This window comes from Eulemur rufifrons, chromosome 3 (assembly GCF_041146395.1).
Source record: "Eulemur rufifrons isolate Redbay chromosome 3, OSU_ERuf_1, whole genome shotgun sequence".
NCBI classification, from domain to species: Eukaryota; Metazoa; Chordata; class Mammalia; order Primates; family Lemuridae; genus Eulemur; species Eulemur rufifrons.
This window is the reverse complement of record NC_090985.1, coordinates 26,860,752-26,878,081: the sequence shown is the minus strand read 5'-3', so window position 1 is coordinate 26,878,081 and position 17,330 is coordinate 26,860,752. Positions and strand designations below refer to the sequence as shown.

Below are 17,330 nucleotides of genomic sequence, written 5' to 3'. Positions count from 1 at the left end.
GCGCTGCCCCAAAGCTTAGGCCGTTGGAATAAATCTACGGCAACAGTGGGAGAGGTCTGTCCTGCCCACCCCCCCAAAGCCTTTTCTTGTGATTATTGCAATCGGCAGGGCTATCAGAGTTTGTTCTTTTTGCTCTGACCCTGCCCGTGCCCTCCTAGCCCTCTCTCCTTCCAGCGACCACCTGCCGGGGGAGCTGTTCCCACGGTGGCCCTCTAGGGACACGTGTGCCTGAGACCTGCAGGGAGAGCTTGTCCCGCCGGCCCGTGTTGGCTGAGGCTCAGGTCGGTCCAGGGAGGGCTCTGTCCCAAGAGGCCCACGTCTAGGGACTGGTGAAGGGACAGCCGGGCCACTTTGACGTGACTCATAAACTAGACAATGAAACCACCTAAAGGAGAGCCACCAGGCTGGACGGAGCACTCAGGATTTGCCATTAGAAAGTTTTCTTTCTCCTCTGTCCTGTAATTACATTGTCAGATACCTCTTCTGTTCCTTCACCTCCCTGGCATTTGAGCTGGAATTGGTTAAGTGAACTAGTGAAGTGCATTCATTTTAACGTGATACGGTGCAGGAGTTGAGTTGCTATTTCTTGCCTAAATGTGCGGTCATTTAAAGAATGTATGGGGAACATATGCCTAACCTTATACCAAAGCTTTGCAAATAAGTAATTTTTAGTGCAGAAGCCTTTAGGCCTTTTCTTTCTTCCAACCCTTCGTTCTCTTTCTCTTGCAGCGTCTTTCTCTCCTTCTTGCTGGTTTCTCCTGGGTCCGGTAGCACAGGAAGGCGCCCCCGACGCCGGGTCTCGTCTGTCCTGGAGGCCTTCTGCGTGGCAGGGTTTTAGCGCAGCTCCCGCTGACTTGATAGGACTCTGTGTGCTTGTTTCAGAATGGAAATTTTAATGGCCTTACTCTTTTGATGTATTTATTTATACCAAGCAAATAATTTATTAGGAAAAAAAAACGGGATGGTGTGTTACAGACAGGTGGTATTATCGCTGCTCAGAGCAGCATAGTGAGTGTGGTCCTGAATATGTTGTTTTCCTTTTGTTCTTTGAAGACAAAATCTTTCAGGAACAAGGTGGTTTTTTAAAAATACTTTACAAGCTCAATGAATTGATTAAAAAGCAGAAAAGATGATTACAGATTATAAAACTTCATTTCCCCTAGATGAAATAATGTCTTCCCCCTCACGTTAGAAGGAAAACAGTGAGCACACAACATCCTGAATGTGCCCTGTAAGGTCCCGGATTCTACCTATGGAATATTTAGATCGGGGGATCACGTGCTGAAATCCCCAGGGACTGGGAACAGTCAATGAGGAAATGGGGTCAAAAGCAGCAAAGTGACTTTTCCAGCTGGTGGCGGAGCCGGTTGGCTCTTCCTCTGTTGCCACGACCTTGAACTTGAGTCCACGTGCATGGACAGTGATTGAGTTTTCGGTCTTAATTTGCATAAGGGGCTGCTGGGCTGGGGGACGGGGAGGACAGCAGCACTCTCTCTTGGAGCTTCGATCTCGTTGTGGGGGGAAGTGATGCTTGACCACAAAGTACATCCACACCGTGCCATTTTGGAGGGCAGAATAATCTTCCTGAAGAACAAGGCTTCCCAAAGTCTGTATTTCTTGTAATTGTTTTTTTGCTACTAAAAGTGGTATGTTTTTCATGTACTTGAAAATATTTCAGCACTTAGATGATCCTTTCTCTTTGTTAGGGAAGTGAAGAATCACTTAAATTATGAACATAGAGTATTTAATAGTGAAGAATTTCTCAAAACAAGAGCTCCAGGGGATCAGTGGTTTTATAAACAGGTAAGAGACGTGGGGTTTGGGGGTGTCTGTGCGTGTTCAATCTGTTACACTTTTCTGTATTTAAACATTTTTCAAAATAAGTTTTCTCAACATCTAATATTTTATTAAGTGTATTAGCGTTTTCAGAAAGTTTGTTTTAGTATGGTTCTGTTTGATCATTTGGCCCTTTTTTAGTTTTTAAATCAGTTTTATAGAGTATAATTTATTTATAATAAAATATACTCATTGTAAGTGTATGGTTTGATGCATTTTGACGAGTCTCCAAGGCTGTGTAACCAGTTCCTCAGTCTGACCTGAACACTTTCCTCGTCCCAGTCAACTCCCCTGACCCTGGGGAGCCTCTGGCCTGCGCGTGTCCCCGTCACCAAGGCTGCCCATCTCAGAGGCTCGTGCAGTGCAGTCCCACGGGCCGCGCTCTCTCCTGCCCGAGGATGGGCCGTGCTGCTGTGGGTCTCAGCAGCCTGCTCCTTTTATTGCTGGGAATATTCCGTTGTTGGCACGCAGCACACTTTGTTTCTCTGTCTCCTGTTAATGAGCATTTGGGTTGTTTCAGTGTTTGTCTGTCACAGAAAGTAACATGTGGGGCTTCACTGGCTGCAACTGCAGCTGCAGATCCTCCTGACCCGTTAGCGGTTTGTTTCTACACTTCGGGGCGGGTGCCCGGGGTGGCTCGTGGAGGACCCAGAAATGAGCAGCGGTCTGCATTCTGGCTGTTTGGAGCACATGCGGCTCTCTGCCCTTGTGAGCTCAGGGAATCGTTCTGTTCATAGCTTCCCGGTGGTTCTCTGCGTGGTTCTGTGTGGCTTCACCCTGCGTGTGACACCTCTGTATTCAGCAAGGGCTTCAGGAGACCCCGGGAACACTCTCTGCATGATTCCTTCCTCTCTGGGACTCTGCCTCAGCCTCCACGAGCCCCATCTGGCTCCTCAGCTCACAGGCCGGGGCAGCGTGAGCGTGTGCCACTGTCCTGCCCACAGGAGCCAGTCCTGGGCTGCCTCCTTGTCCAGCATCTGAAAACGGTCGTTTTGGCCATGTTATCATGTTTCCTCATAGTTTACATCAGGAGGGTTTATCTGAACCTTATGTACTGCTCGTGGCCTCTTTCGCTATTATAAAATATGGCTTTCTCTATGGTGTGGCTATGTCGCACCCAGTGTTTCCGTCTATGACAGTCATTTCTTTTGCTTGTGCACGTGAGGAGCAGAAAACACCTGAGTTTATTTGTTCAGTAAATGTTCCCTGAGCATGCACGGTGGTGCCCAGCTCTGTGCCACGCTGGGCTGGCTTGTGAGGACACAGCTGTCGGGGATGCCGTGGCTCGGCCTCTTGGGGTTCCCATTCTGGGTTCATCCCACTCATTTGAAAGTTGTGTGAGAGCCAGGGGAGCCACTGGAGGCTTCGGAGCAGAGGTGTGACCCAGATGCTCGGACCCAGCTGTTGAGAGTGTCATCCGACTGTGCCTTAGGATAGGCTCTGGGGCAACAGGGGACTTGAGAGAGCAGCCAGGGCTGTGAGAACAATCCCGGCCAGGGACGGTGGCCTGGGCCGGGCTGGCACCTGCAGAGGTGGCGCGGGTGTTTGTACGCGGTAAATGTAAAGACTGCTGCGTAACCTGCTCTTGCCATGTCACGCACCACAAGAACGGGTATGGCCCCGTGGACAGTGCCCCCGAACCCTGAGACCTACTCCACAAAAGGAGCGTGGGTAGGTCCAAGAAATGGACCCGGGGGTCCGAGAGGGGCTCAGAACTCAAAGTTCATGGCCTGTTTCATAACCGTGGTGACTGGGCCTCCGCTGAGCTCCTCGAGCCTCCCCCTCCTCCCCGGGTCTGCTCCACGACCTTTCCTTAGCATCCTTGTCTGGCCTTCCCTGGTGATCTGACCAGGTCTGCAGCCCACCCAGCTGCGGGCAGGGGGCCACTGGCTCCCATCACTCCAGTTCTCTAGCCGGCCAGGGAACCTCACACCTCACCCTCCTGCACAGCCTGTCCCCTTCCTTTATCTTTCTGCGGGCGTTTTGCATGTTGGGTTTTTCCTGCTTGTCCCTCTTTGGCTCCCCTGTGGGTCTGGCACTGTGACCCCCTTTCTTTGCCTGGGCTGTGGGTGGCCTGCAGGCCTCCAGCCACCTCCTCTCCAGGCCACGTGCCCCCGGTCAGCAGAGAGCCAGTGTCAAGGTGGAGACAGACCTGGCTGCGGGGAGATTCACCTTTAAGATGAGAGTCTGGTAGCCACTGAGTAAAACGTGAGCCATGTGGGCGTCTTCTGGGAGCAGAAGGGACACAGACAGAGTGCGCCTGCTGGCGGTGCGGAGCGTGGAGGGGGAGCTGCAGTGCCCCGACCTGAGGATCCGTGAGGAGGTGCACACGCCACAGAGCCAGCGGTCGCAGGGCGCGAGGTTCTTTGGGCTTCCGAAATTTCTGTGATTTTTCAAATGCGGAGTGGCTGTATGTGTCAGGATGGCAGGTGAGGAAGTGCAGGGTAGTCTTAGTAGATTAGGACAAGTTGAGAAGCTACCTGCTTTTAGGAACTTTTGTCCAAAGGAGCTAGTTGGTAAGTGTCCCCAGTCGGCGGGGGGCGAGGGCTCCCGGAGGGCTTTGGCAGCAGACACGGAGGACCCAGAGTGCATCCCGGTGACTCCCCCTTCTGTCTCTTCCAGGTTTTAGACACCTACATGTTTCACTCTTTCCTTAAAGCCCGGCTCAACAGGGTGATGGACGCCTTTACCCGGATGGACCTCGACACCCAGTCTGAAGAGGACAGGTGCTTCCCCTCGTGTTTTGGACACGCAGCTCTTTGGGGAGCAAAATGCTCAAGTAACACAGGATTATTTGGATGGATAAATGATAAATTCACCGGGAAAAGTCTTACCTTTGGAAATCCATAATGAGCTGGGTGGTGACAGCCAAGCTCTTCCCTGTGTGTTTGTGTCCTGGGGGTTACTCTGCCGCTCCCGACGGTAGCTGGGCCCTGTGGTTCGTGCCCGGGTCCTCTGCCTGCTGCTCTTGCATCTGTCTTCTTCCTCTTGCCTCGTGTGCTCAGAGCCCGCTTTCTCTGCCGCCTCTTCCTTGATGCTTTTCCTGACATGCCGCAGACACGTGTCCCTTGCAGACGGTGCTCTCGTGTGCTTGCCACACTGTGGTCTTTCTGGGGTGCAATCTGGGTCCCCCTTAGACTGCACGTGGCCAGATTTAACCAACACGTTCTTACTGCTCTGTTTTCCACTTCTGTGCAAGAATAGCGGATACTGGTTGTTACATTGGAAAAATACTTAGTTTAGGCTTAGTCTTCAATCATCATTGTATTGTTAAAGTGTTGCTTTTCTTCTACTCCAGAATAAATGGGACGCTTATAAGCCCACGAAGGCCGACAATTGAGAAAATGGCCTCGAGGAAGCCTTCGCCCCTGCACGGCACCCGCCGGCGCATGGTGGTCAGCATGCCCAACCTGCAGGACATAGCCTCGCCCGAGCTGGTGCCCCGGAACGCGTCGCTGCGGCTGATGGACGCTGCGGGCTGTAGGGGCAGCAGCACAGGTGGGGGGACGCCCTTTGGGGCCTCTTGTTTCAGAAGGGAATGGGTTTGTTTTTTAGCAGCTTAGTTATTTGAAATTGTTTCAGAATACTCATTTTGCAAACTGTGTTGATTATGGAAAATTATTTCTTGTTTGTATTTTCTGTCACCCAGTGTCACTGCTAAAGATAACAGCTCTGCACAGTTTTGGTGTCTTTCGAATACATGCGTTGTGCTTCTGTGTGTGTGTGTGTGTATCATGTGTACGTGTGAAATATGTATTCACATGTATAAATGTGTAATGGGATGGATGCAGCAATGATTAGGCCCCTGCTGAGTGCAGGCACTTTCTAGAGGCTACGCAGGAGCTCGGAGCCCCTGCCCTCCTGGAGCGACATTCCAGGGGCGGGGGCAAGGTGAGCAGGGTCGGGGATCGTGACGGGGCTGTGACTGTGGAAGTGACTTTTCAGCGGAGAGGTGACTGTGTGGGGAGCCTGAGCTAAGCCTGTAGTCTAGGGGAGGCACACTCTGTCCACAGTGGTTGGGAGGAATTGTCGGGAGGCCTGGGGCCCCTGTTAGCCACTGTCTCGGGCTGTGGCAGGCAGCAGGTGCTGAGTGGGGCCTCCCGAGCAAGCGAAGCTGCATGAGCACCGCATCTCGGCGACGCCCACGGGGTGTTGCTAGCAGGGGCAGCATGTGTGAATGAAAAGGCTGCATTTCCCTTTCACAGCTGAGCGTCTAGCTCCGAGCCAGCATCCTGGAGGCCGACACTGGGTCTGAGTCTTGTATGTAACCACTTCCTGGCTGTCTGACCCCGGGCAGGTTGCCTCCCTCTCTGATCCTGTAGTTCCTCTTTCGTACAGCCCTTCGTTCTTTTTTTTTTTTTTTTTTTTTTTGTTTGTTTGTTTGTTTGTTTGTTTTGTTTTTTTTTTTGAGACAGAGTCTCACTCTGTTGCCCAGGCTAGAGTGAGTGCCGTGGCGTCAGCCTAGCTCACAGCAACCTCAGACTCCTGGGCTCAAGCGATCCTCCTGTCTCAGCCTCCCGAGTAGCTGGGACTACAGGCATGCACCACCATGCCCGGCTAATTTTTTCTATATATATTTTTAGCTGTCCATATAATTTCTTTCTATTTTTAGAGGTGGGGTCTTGCTCTTGCTCAGAGCTGGTCTCGAACTCCTGAGCTCAAACGATCCGCCCACCTCGGCCTCCCAGAGAGCTAGGATTACAGGCGTGAGCCACCGCGCCCGGCCCAGCCCTTCGTTCTGTACCCGGCAGGTGCCCTGTGCTCCCCTGCCTGGGGAGCGGACGTGCTCCGCTTTCTCTGCCCTCTGATCCTTCACGCTGCAGCTCCCCGACCCTCCGCAGGTCTCCCAGCACCCTGTTGGCACTTAGCACCTGGGAGGCCCTTAGGTAGTATTTGTGAAGAGTTGGTGTGAGATGCACACCTGGTGTGAGTTTGGCTCCGGCACTTAGTAGCTGTGTGCTTGGAACAAGTGAGCCAGGCTGTGGAAACCTCAGTTTCCATAGCTGCAAAATTGGCATAATACTCACATCCCGGGGTTGTCTTTAAGATAAATGAAACAATGATTTTAAAGGGCTTGATCCTGGCTAGCGAGTACATCTTGGCTTGTGTTATTAGCTTAATCCTCAAATGAAGTCTCAGTACCACATGTTTCAATTTAGTATTAATAGTTTTAGCAAATAAAATTGCTCAATGAATACTAGCTACTATTATTCTTGGGGTGCTGTGAAAGCAAAATGAGTGGCCTCTTGTTCTTCCTGGGGGTACGTGGAGCTTTCTGGAAGAAGCACATTGGTTCTTGCTTTATTTCACATCCAGAGCTCACATCCAGGGCCCAGAAACATTGCCTGCAGCAAAGTGATGTGCCGGGTGCTAACTCTATGCTTCTGTTCCCTTCATTTTTTAGTTCTGAATGTGGCCCCTAAATCCACGTACACATTCAAAATTCCAGAAATCCACTTTCCGTTGGTGAGCCAGTGTGTCCAGGCGTATTACTCGGACTTTGTCACCCTGCTGAGCAAGGCCATAAACTTTCTGGCCCCTGAGAACTCTCTGCTCCTGGCCCGATATTTCTACCTGCGAGGACTTGTGCATTTGATGCAAGGACAACTGCTGAACGCCCTCTTGGACTTCCAGAATCTGTACAAAACAGACATACAGATTTTTCCTGCTGATCTGGTTCGGAGGACGGTGGAGTCCCTGTCTGCCCCCGAGCGCACCCAGGCCGAGCGGACGCCCCAGCTGAAGAGGCTCCTTAGCCAGGTCCTGGACCAGCCGGGTGAGGCCCCCAAGGCCGATGACCACGTGAAGAACTTCGAGCTGCCCAGGAAGCACATGCAGCTGGAGGACTTCGTGAAGCGGATTCAGGAATCCGGGATCGTCAAGGACGCCAGCATCATCCACCGGCTGTTTGAGGCGCTGACTGTAGGTAAGAGGATGGAGGATGCTGTCGTGTGATTTACACACCTAGAGATAGCAGGCAGGTAACAGCGGCAGCCAGGTGGGGTGACAGTCACAGGTGAGACCTCTGCAGTGCGATGGCACTTACTGGGCATGGTGAGGCGGGCGGTGCCTTTGGACAGTGTCTCTCTGCCCACGTTAAAGCCGAGCTGTGCTCTTTGTGGTGGGAGGACGTGGGGATTTTTGATGGGAGCTGAGGGCTCTCCTCGTCCTCGGGGGTTGATCATCGTCTGGACGGAATCGTGTCCTCAATGGAAATGCTTCAAACACACACAGAAGCACAGAGACAATGTGACAAATGCCAGGTCCTCCACCTGGATCTAACGACTGCCACATCTGCCCGTGTTTAGGCAGTGGTCTTGGGTTTTGGTCGGTGCCCTGTGTACACTTCTCCTCCCCAAAGGGAGCCGCTACCCCAAACCCGACCGACCTTTGCTGACCGTTGGCTACAAGGGATGTGTCCAGATACAGCACTTAGGTCTGTGTGTTAAAACCACCCATAAATTGTGTCACATCCTGGGTATCAGTTTGCACAGTACTGTTTTATTCAATATTATGTTCTCAAAATGTATCTGTTGCGCGTAGATCTAGTTTATTTGCTGCTGCTGTAGTGTGGGAGGAGAGTGCATTTGTGCGTCCGTTCCACTGTCAGGCGGCGTCCCTGGGCCTGCCTGCTCGAGTGTCTGGGGATCAGTTTCTCCCAGACCTCTGTCCTGAGTGCTGTCATTGGGCTGCGTGTTGCCTCGCTTCCCACCAAGGAGCCGCCCTGCCCGTGAGGCACCTGCGTCCCACCTCCCAGGCAGCATCAAACTTTGCCCGTCTGGTGGGTGTGAGACAACATCACACTGCATTTCCAGTGAACGTCTGCGCATGTGCTTATGAACCGTTCTGCCTGCTTTTCTGTGAGCTGCCCCTTTTATTGATTGATTCGTGGGGTTTTTTTTTTTTTTTTTTTTTTAGACAGGGTCTCGCTCTGTTGCCCAGGCTGGAGTGCAGTGGCGTCATAGCTGCCTGTAACCTCAAACTCCCGGGCTTAAGCAACCCTCCCGGCTTGCCTCCCAAGTAGCTGGGACCACAGGCATGAGCCACCAGGCCCAGCTAATTTTTAAATTTAATTTATTTGTTGTAGAGACAGGGTCTCACTGTGTTGCCCAGGCTGGTCTCAAACTGCGAGTCTCAAGCGATCCTCCTGCCTCAGCCTCCCAGAGTGCTGGGATTACAAGTGTGAGCCACTGCACTGGCCCGTAGGGGTTCTCTATATACTCTGGAAAAGCTATCTTTGCTGACAACAGGCATGGCAGATATCTCTTCCTCGTTATGAAATAAATGCTGCAGAGTGTGGATTTTGTTGCTTTTCTTGTCTGTGGTCTCTAGAGGACAGACATGCAGAGTGTGTATGTTTGTGTGTGCACTGTGTCTCCGCCTGGCAAGTGATCGGACTGTGTGTTCGCTGGTCCCTGTCTCACGGAGGTGAGGTCAGGCAGACACTCAGGGCTGACTGCGATGAAACGCCGCGGTGCCGTGAGCAGGGCACGGTGGGACATGGTTCATCTGAGCATCTGTGGAGGGATCGGCGCTGCCCAGGAGTCGAGGTGGGGCTGGGCAGTGGCTGAACCACACTGGGCACGACTGTTCTCAGGTGAGCAGAGTCCAGGAGTGCAGTGGCTCCTCGGCAGTGTCCTAGACCAGGCTCCCTCTGTCCCCTACTTGCTGCCAGCACGGCCTGTTGTCTCAGTCAGGACGCGGCTGGAGGACCCGGCACCACTGTCCTCCCTGCAGGAAGAGGAGGGTCTGTCCCTCTTTCGAGGCACCCCTTCCCCACACAGTGACTTCTGCCCTCCTCTCACTGGGCAGGATCGTGTCACGTGGCTGCAGCTGCAAGGGAGCCTGGGAGGGTGGTTTCACGGGTGGTTTCACGTCTGGGCGGCGTGGGGGAAAGGACGTTAGGGAGGGGCTGCAGACTTGGTGATGATGATTATGCCATCAACAGCCCTGTGTCACCTTGGCCTCCTTTGTGTTGCAGATTAGGTCAGGAAATGGTCTTGGTTCTGGGAAAGCTGAGCCCAAAGTTACCAGTGTGAAGTGAAGCAGCCCCAGGCATAATGATATGTGTTTTGGCCAAACGGCCTGTATTTAAAAAAAATCAGTATTTGATCAAAGCTAAATGTCACCATCTTAGAATGAATTTACAAGATACAAGAATACATGAGATTTTATTCCAAAAGTTATTGTAATGTGATCATCACTCATTTTAATGGTCAAATAGATGAAATCCACTATTAATTGTGCAGGACCAATATGTCCCACACTGCAGCTGCCCGTGAGGTGCCTCTGCACAGGGACGCGGATGTGTGCGTCCTTCAGCATGGCCGTGCCGGACCTCCGATGGTGACACCACCTGCTCGCTCCCGAGATGAGCAGGAGGGGTCGTGTTGGGGGTGTGTGGGTGACAGAGAGAGGCCAACAGTTTGGCATTTTCTGAAAAATTGGAGGCAAATGAGGAATGAGCACGTCTGCGTGGGCACGTGCAACAACCGCGTGCGTGAGTCGCTGTGGATTGCATGGCGGCCGTGGGTGTGCACAGCAACCGTGGGTGTGAACCCCCACAGCTGTGGTGTGCACAGTGGTGGGTGTGCACAGTGGTGGGTGTGCACAGTGGCTGTGGGCACGCACTGACCAGTTCTGCTGCAGCCCCAGTGGTGTGAAGCCGCGAGGAGTGTTGCTTCCTGCCTGATGGGGCGCCTTGGTCTGGCTGCTCCTCCCTCGGCTGGGCTTTCTGGAGTCCTGAGACTCCCGGAGCCCCCCAGGCCCCTCAGTGAGAGGAAGCTGTTTCAGGTTCTGGTGACACAGGCTTTGTTCCATGTGGTCCCAGTGACTCTGCTGTGGATTTGTCCTGAGTGGCACAGGGGACGGGACCCTCGGCTCCGGGCTCCACGTCAGATCTCTTTGACCGCAGCTCTCATTAGGGAATGGTGCTGCGCCTTCACTCTCACTGTCCTGCTCCCGTTTCCCTGTTTCTTGGGCTTTTCCTTGCTGGGCTACTTAACCTGAAGATTGTCTTAGTGATGTTGGTTAATATTACAAGTGCTTCTGATTTAAATCCAATCACTCAGAACCCTTGGGAAGTGGAGACTGAGACACCCTAACCAAAGGCAGGTGTGTTGAATAGTATTTCTAAAATGGAAGAGGGATGCTGGCATGGGGACACCCTGCATACTCTCTGTGACCCCGATGACCTTGCTGCCCAGCACAGGGGGCTGCAGAGACCCGGCCTGCCAGGCCTTGTCCCCTGGAGTGCACAGATATCCTTGTTTGTCCTCTTTGGTGGCTTCTTTTTAAATATCACACAGTGTGTTGATGGAATAAACCCAAACTCTGTAAAATAATTTAAAAAGGTTTATTCTGAGCCAAATATGAGTGACCATTGGCCAGGCAACATAGTCCCAACAGGTCTTGAAAAAATGTGCCTGAGGTCACAGTTTGGTTCCACACATTCATGGAGATAGGAATTGCAGGTAAAACCATAAGTCAGTACATGGAAGGTTTACGTTGGTTCAGCCTCAAAAGGCTGGACATGTCAAAGCAGGGCTTGCAGGTCATAGGTGGGTCTGGGGATTCTGCAGTTGGCAATGGGTTGGAAGAGTCAGGCTTTGTCTAAAGACCGGGGGTCAGCGGAAGGGGACGCCTGAGTTAAGATAAGGGGGTCTGCTGTGCCCTGTGACGCTACACCACTCAGGTTGGAAAGTGAGCCACGTTATATCAGGTTAATAAAACCCATTTGATGAGATTGTAGTATTTCTAGGCATGACTCACCAGGCCTCTTAGAAAGGAATTTGGGCAAGAGAGAACAAAAGTCAGAGTTCGGTCCTCAGTGCATAGATACCCTTACTGTTGTAGATTTCTGTTCAGAGCCAGTGACTTTAAAACTTAAAAAAAAAAAAAAAAAGTATGCAATATACAACCATTGTAAACCAGTCAGAAAATACAGATAAGCAAAAATAAAAAGAATTAATTTGAAATCCCATCACCTGGTGGAGGTTTTCGCACAAACGTGCTGGCGCCTGCACGCTGTGTGGTGAAGCCTGACCTGTTCATCGCAGTTCCTGCGGCGCCACAGTCCCCGCCGTGTGGGAGGAAGATGCAAGCGTCAGCCCATGACAGCGCCACCACCCCTTCACGGGGCGCGCCTCTTACAAGTTGCTGCTGTGACCACTGAGTTGTCCCAGGCTCAGTTGTGACCACAAAAGCAAATTCTCTCGATAACTGTCACCACTGACACTTTGTTATGGAGTCAGAGCAGGGACAGGGCTGAGGTGGGACTTTGGCCACATCTTTTGCTGTTTCAGATCGGGGCTTTTAGACAGTGGGGACGGGGAGGATGCAGGTCCTGTCCTCTCGAGCAGTGACGGCAGACCCACAACACGTGGCAGCGCAGCTCTGAGTGGACCATCTGCCTGGCCTCAGTGCCCGGCTCTACCAGCAAGGGACTTTCCTCTCCATGCCTCAGTTTCCCGATGTGTACCTCATAAGATGGTTGTGAGGATTCAGTGGTATCCTGTGTACAGTGTGCTATGTAGCCAGTGTTTCTAGATGTGGTGGTGCCATAAGGGAAGTGTGTGCATAGTTCGGTAGTGTTCTGGCCAGGATGATTCCGCCTTGTCAGGGAAGGCTGCACATGGGTGTGTTTACCTGGGTATCGAGGGATGGGAAGGAGTTTTCTGGGCTGAGCAGCCAGGAGAAGCATGTGTGTGCAGAGACATATAACAACACGGCTTCTTTTGGAACATACTTGGTATGGCTGGAACGTAGGGTGTGAAGGGGAGGAGGGGCCTAATCCTGGAGGAATTTGGGGCTTGGTGTAGATAAGGAGCCCTGAAGTGTCTGAACAAGGGAATGGGAACTCCTGCTTGTAGTTTAGAAAAGTCATTCTGAGTGCCGAGTAGAGCAGGCCGTGAGCAGGGGCGGATGTGAAGGCAGGAGCCATTGAGGGGCATGTTCCTGGGCAGCATTGAGGGGGGCCTGCCGCCTGTCAGGGGACAGGAAAGGAACAGACAGGTTCAGGACATGGAGGGAGATGTGAGCCAAGGCAGGGACAGCTGCAGGGAAAGGTTAGGGGATCAGGACTGGCAGGACTTATTAGCGGTTGCCTGGGATTTGAGGGTCTTCTCATCTCCAGTGCACAGATAAGGAAGTAGGTTCGTTCAGCGTCTTGCCTGAAGTCTCTCTGCTAAGCAGTAGTGACGCTGGGCTTCAGACTTGGGGCTCTCGCCAACTTCCGAGCCCATGACTGTTGGACATTTGGGAAGGTTATTGCATCAACTAAGATGATCTTGATTGCAAACAATAAAAGTGAATTATTTGCTCACAACCAAAGAGTACCGAGGTAGGGCAGGTTCCAGGCAAGGCTGATCTGGTGGCATGGGAGTGTCCCCAAGGATATGGTCTCTCCAGTGTTATCTTTGTCGTAGAACTAGCTCCCCTCCTGGCCCTAGGATGGTGGCCACCGGTTCCTGGGATGAGGAAGGTCTTTGCCACCATAAGAGAAGAGAGTGTCCTTGCCCAGAGCATGAGGGGCCTGGTGGGTTCTGGGAGACTCAGGACTCCAGACAGCCCAGCTGAGGGAGGGGTGCCCAAATCCTGAGTTGCTGTGACTACCTGGCCTGGGTCACATGGCCATCCCCGAGTCAGGGGCTCAGCACAGACCGCGTGCCCACCCCTACACCTGGGGCTGCTGGGGAAGGTGTCTGGAAAAGGTCCTCCGAGGCATCTTCCATCCAGGTAGCCCTGCGTGCTGCGCCACCTGCTGCCATGCTGGGGTAATGCGCTATTTCTTGAGGTGATGCAGAAGTTCCTGCCCCTCCCTCCCTACGTGGCTGTAAGATGTCCTTGTTTTTTTCTTATAAAACTAAGGGCAGCAGAAACAAATCAACCCGGAAACATTCAAAGATTTCTACAACTGCTGGAAGGAGACGGAAGCAGAGGCCCAAGAGCTCAGTGTGCCTTGGTCGGTGATGGAACATCTGGATAAAAACGAGTGTGTTTATAAGCTGTCGAGCTCCGTAAAGACAAGTCTAGGTGTTGGCAAGATTGCCATGACCCAGAAGCGCCTGTTCCTCCTGACTGAAGGGAGACCAGGCTACGTGGAGATTTCTACCTTCAGAAATATAGAGGTAAGGGGAGCACAGACAGGAGTCCACGTTTGTTTAGGAGGGAACAGCCGGAACAGGCTACCAAGTGCTCGCCGCGGCCCTCGTGCGAGCCACTTGCCTTCTCGTTCCTCGGCGTGCTCATCTGTATGATGGGAATAATCATGGTACCTTCCTAGTAGCATCGTTGTGAGGATTGAATAGATTCAGCATGTAACGTGCTCAGAGCGGTAACTGTTCGTCTCCTGCTGATTTTCTAATACAACCGACTTGCATTTGGGAGGCGAGAAGTAAGCAGCAATGCAGGCTGAACTTACAATTGGAGAAAAATAGGAGAATCACAGAAATTAATTCATCCATAAGATATTTATTGAGAAACGGCCATGTGTCAGCCTCTGTGAGCTACTATATCTCACATTTTCTAATCATGCTCCTACCTGGCACATGTTGTTTATTTTATAACAATTTAAAAGTTTCCTAACAGTTTTAACATTAGATTTTAGAGACAGCCATTTACCCTGTCAAGGAACTCTGATTTGTGCTCCCGATTCATCTTATGCCTTAGAGTTATTTCCCCAGATTTAAGAGGGCTCCGAGAGGCACGTTGGGCATGTCAGTGTCTGTGTAGTCGGCTGCCGGGTAGTCAGGGGAGAAGGACAGGCAGGGAAGCCACGGTTGCAGCCCACGGGAAGTGGCAGGCCCGAGGTCCCCATCCCTTGCTGTTTTCCTCCAGTTTGCTTTCCCACACCTGCTTTGCCAGCCTTTCTCCTAGAATTCCAAAGAAAGAGAAGTATTTAAGGATGTGAATGAATGCACCACCTTTAAACACTGGCCAAGTCCCTGTGCGTGGATCTGTGTAGACACACCACTGCCAAGTCCTGCAGGCCATCCATCTTCTCTGCCACCCCCCGGGGACTGCCCAGGGCACAGCTGGCAGGAGGGCGGTGGTTTAGACCAGCTGTTCCTTCATTTCAGAGCTTCTTTTGCTTTCTTCCTCTCATTAATCCAAATGTTCTTTGCATGTGACTTTACTTAATTCTCTTTTCTTTTTCTGCCTCTGTAGGAAGTCAGATGTACCACAGTCACTTTTCTACTTCGGAGAATACCCTCTTTGAAAATTAAAATGGTGTTCAAGAAAGAAGTCTTTGAAGCTAACCTTAAAACAGAGTGTGACCTTTGGTACCTGATGGTGAAGGAGATGTGGGCCGGGAAGAAGCTAGCCGATGACCACAAGGTGCGAGACACGGGGTCTCCCCTGCCCTTTCCTGCAACGAGCTCAGGGCGCATCTCGCCACCGTAGGGGCCCGCACGGCAGCGCTCAGCTGTTAGCTCAGCGGCTCCAGCCTTGGTCCTCTAAGTAAATCAGTGGATTAGACGAGGCCCCGACAGGAGGCACTGGAGATACTGCGGTTTGCGTGACCCAGCTGAAGGCCTCGTGGCCCCTGGGAAGGCCGTGGTGAGAAGATGCAGGGGCCGGCAGAGCCGTGCGGGTCGGCCGTGGCACTGCTGCCCTGCGCTTTCTCATTTCCCCTCCACGCCCCCTCCCTTACGGTGACGTCCCAGCGAGCGGGGGCTGGGAGCTGGACTGTGCTGATGTCCACTCTGGCAGGTGAGAGGTGGGCGTTGAGGGCACACCCTGCTCTGCGCCCCTCTCCGCCCTGCACCTGCACAGGAGGAGGAGTGTGGCAGGGGTAGGCCTGGATCCCTTCGACAGGTTGACATCCTAGGGACTTCTGTACCTTAACAATTTACAGTACATTGATGGCTTTGGTTATACCAAATGACTGACGTATCGTGGTGAAGGATCCCCCGGCAGAAGTAAGGACGGAGGGCACGGTGGGGGGGGGCGGGGAAGGCACTTGTGCTGCCTAATGGCAGACGCAGCGGGAAAACGCATTCAAAATGGGCAAAGACTGTGACTGGGGAACTCACACAGGTCATGAGGTCATAAAGAGACGCATCGCCCCTCTAGTCATCAGAGAAATGCAGGGGACGATGGCACGCACCACGGTGGCGCTGCTAAGCAGTGCAGACTGGCCAGTGTCAGCGCCGCCGTTCCTGGCGGGAAGTTACCAGTCCTGGGGGAGAGGGGTCCTTCCTGAGGTTCCAGGGTTCTGTGGGTTGTGGACAAGCCCTTTGATTTCATGCCAACTGGTTTACTTGGTATAAACCTGTACAGTCAAACGAAAGCCCGTGGGTTGGTGGACCGTGTTTTGTAAATAAAGTTTTACTGGGACGTAGTTGTCCTGTTTGTTTACAAAATGTCCATGGCTGCTTCTGTGTTGCAATGACAGGCACAGCCCAGTAGTCACACGGAGATTTTATGGCCCACAAAGCCTAAAAATGTTTACTACGTGGCCCTTTACAGAAAACGTTTGCCGATCCCTGGTATAAACAATTGATATCTGTCCTAAATAAGAGAAAAAAATATGACATAAAACCCAAATTCATCATTCATTTAAACTCTTTATATTGCTTTGAAAAAAATATACCTTTAGAAGTATTGCTTTACATAACGTGACAATGTCATGTAGTTCGCTGGTTTCACTGGTTGTTATTGTGTTGAAATGCGTGTTTCTGTCCCAGGACCCTCAGTACGTCCAGCAAGCGCTGACCAACGTCTTGCTGATGGACGCTGTGGTTGGCACGCTGCAGTCTCGAAGCGCCATCTACGCTGCCTCCAAGTTATCTTACTTCGACAAGATGAGGAACGAACATAAGATGAGTGTGTGCTTGACGGAGCAATGTTGTCCTGAATGTGTGTCTTAAGTGATTTTATCCAGTCGACATTTGTTTTATTGAACCGATCCCAAATTTCTTAATTTTTTTCTTTTATACTTTTCAGTTTAGTTTTGAATACCACATATTATTCTGCATCTTTCCTGTTTTTACTTGACAGTGTTCCTTGGAGCTCTTTGCTTGTCAGGGCACACTGAGGCACCTTGTAAGTTTAAAGTCTGGGTAGCATCCGATTGTGCGTGGTAAGGTGTTTGCTGTGATTCGCAGTCGCAGACAACAGGCTTTCCTCTGGCTGGCGCAGGTGGACGGAAATCTGCGGGAGGCTTCAGGGACTCTCTGGCCTGGTCAGAGAGCTGGTCTTGGGGCTTGCAGTCGGAACGCCCCCCGCTGAGAAGCTGGGGACCCTGTGTGCACGGTTGGCCTGTTGGCTGGTGGACTCCCCACCACGTGAGTGAGGACAGGCCGCGGATGTCAAGATCTTTTTTTTCTTGGTCCGGTCAGTTCTGCAGACAGGAGTTCTGCAGACAGGAGTTCTGCAGTCTCCTTGCTGTGGGGTTATGTGTGACTGTCTCATTCTAGAACCACACGGAGGTTGGTGCTGGGCTCAAAGTTTTTTTTTGGAAGATGATTTTCAAGTCTAGGATTTTCTGG

At 52.0% G+C, this 17,330-nt stretch overlaps 1 protein-coding gene across 1 annotated transcript in view; it reads left to right on the top strand.

Moving 5' to 3' along the window:
* The window catches only part of DENND3 (DENN domain containing 3), a 62,129-nt gene that overhangs the window by 25,926 nt on the left and 18,873 nt on the right, over positions 1–17,330 (top strand). Inside the window, exons 10-16 of the mRNA XM_069466818.1 lie at positions 1,707–1,803; positions 4,459–4,562; positions 5,135–5,334; positions 7,241–7,762; positions 13,705–13,964; positions 15,004–15,174; positions 16,527–16,665. Of these exons, the coding sequence (XP_069322919.1) occupies positions 1,707–1,803; positions 4,459–4,562; positions 5,135–5,334; positions 7,241–7,762; positions 13,705–13,964; positions 15,004–15,174; positions 16,527–16,665 (1,493 nt within the window). The remainder of the gene's footprint in view (positions 1–1,706; positions 1,804–4,458; positions 4,563–5,134; positions 5,335–7,240; positions 7,763–13,704; positions 13,965–15,003; positions 15,175–16,526; positions 16,666–17,330) is intronic.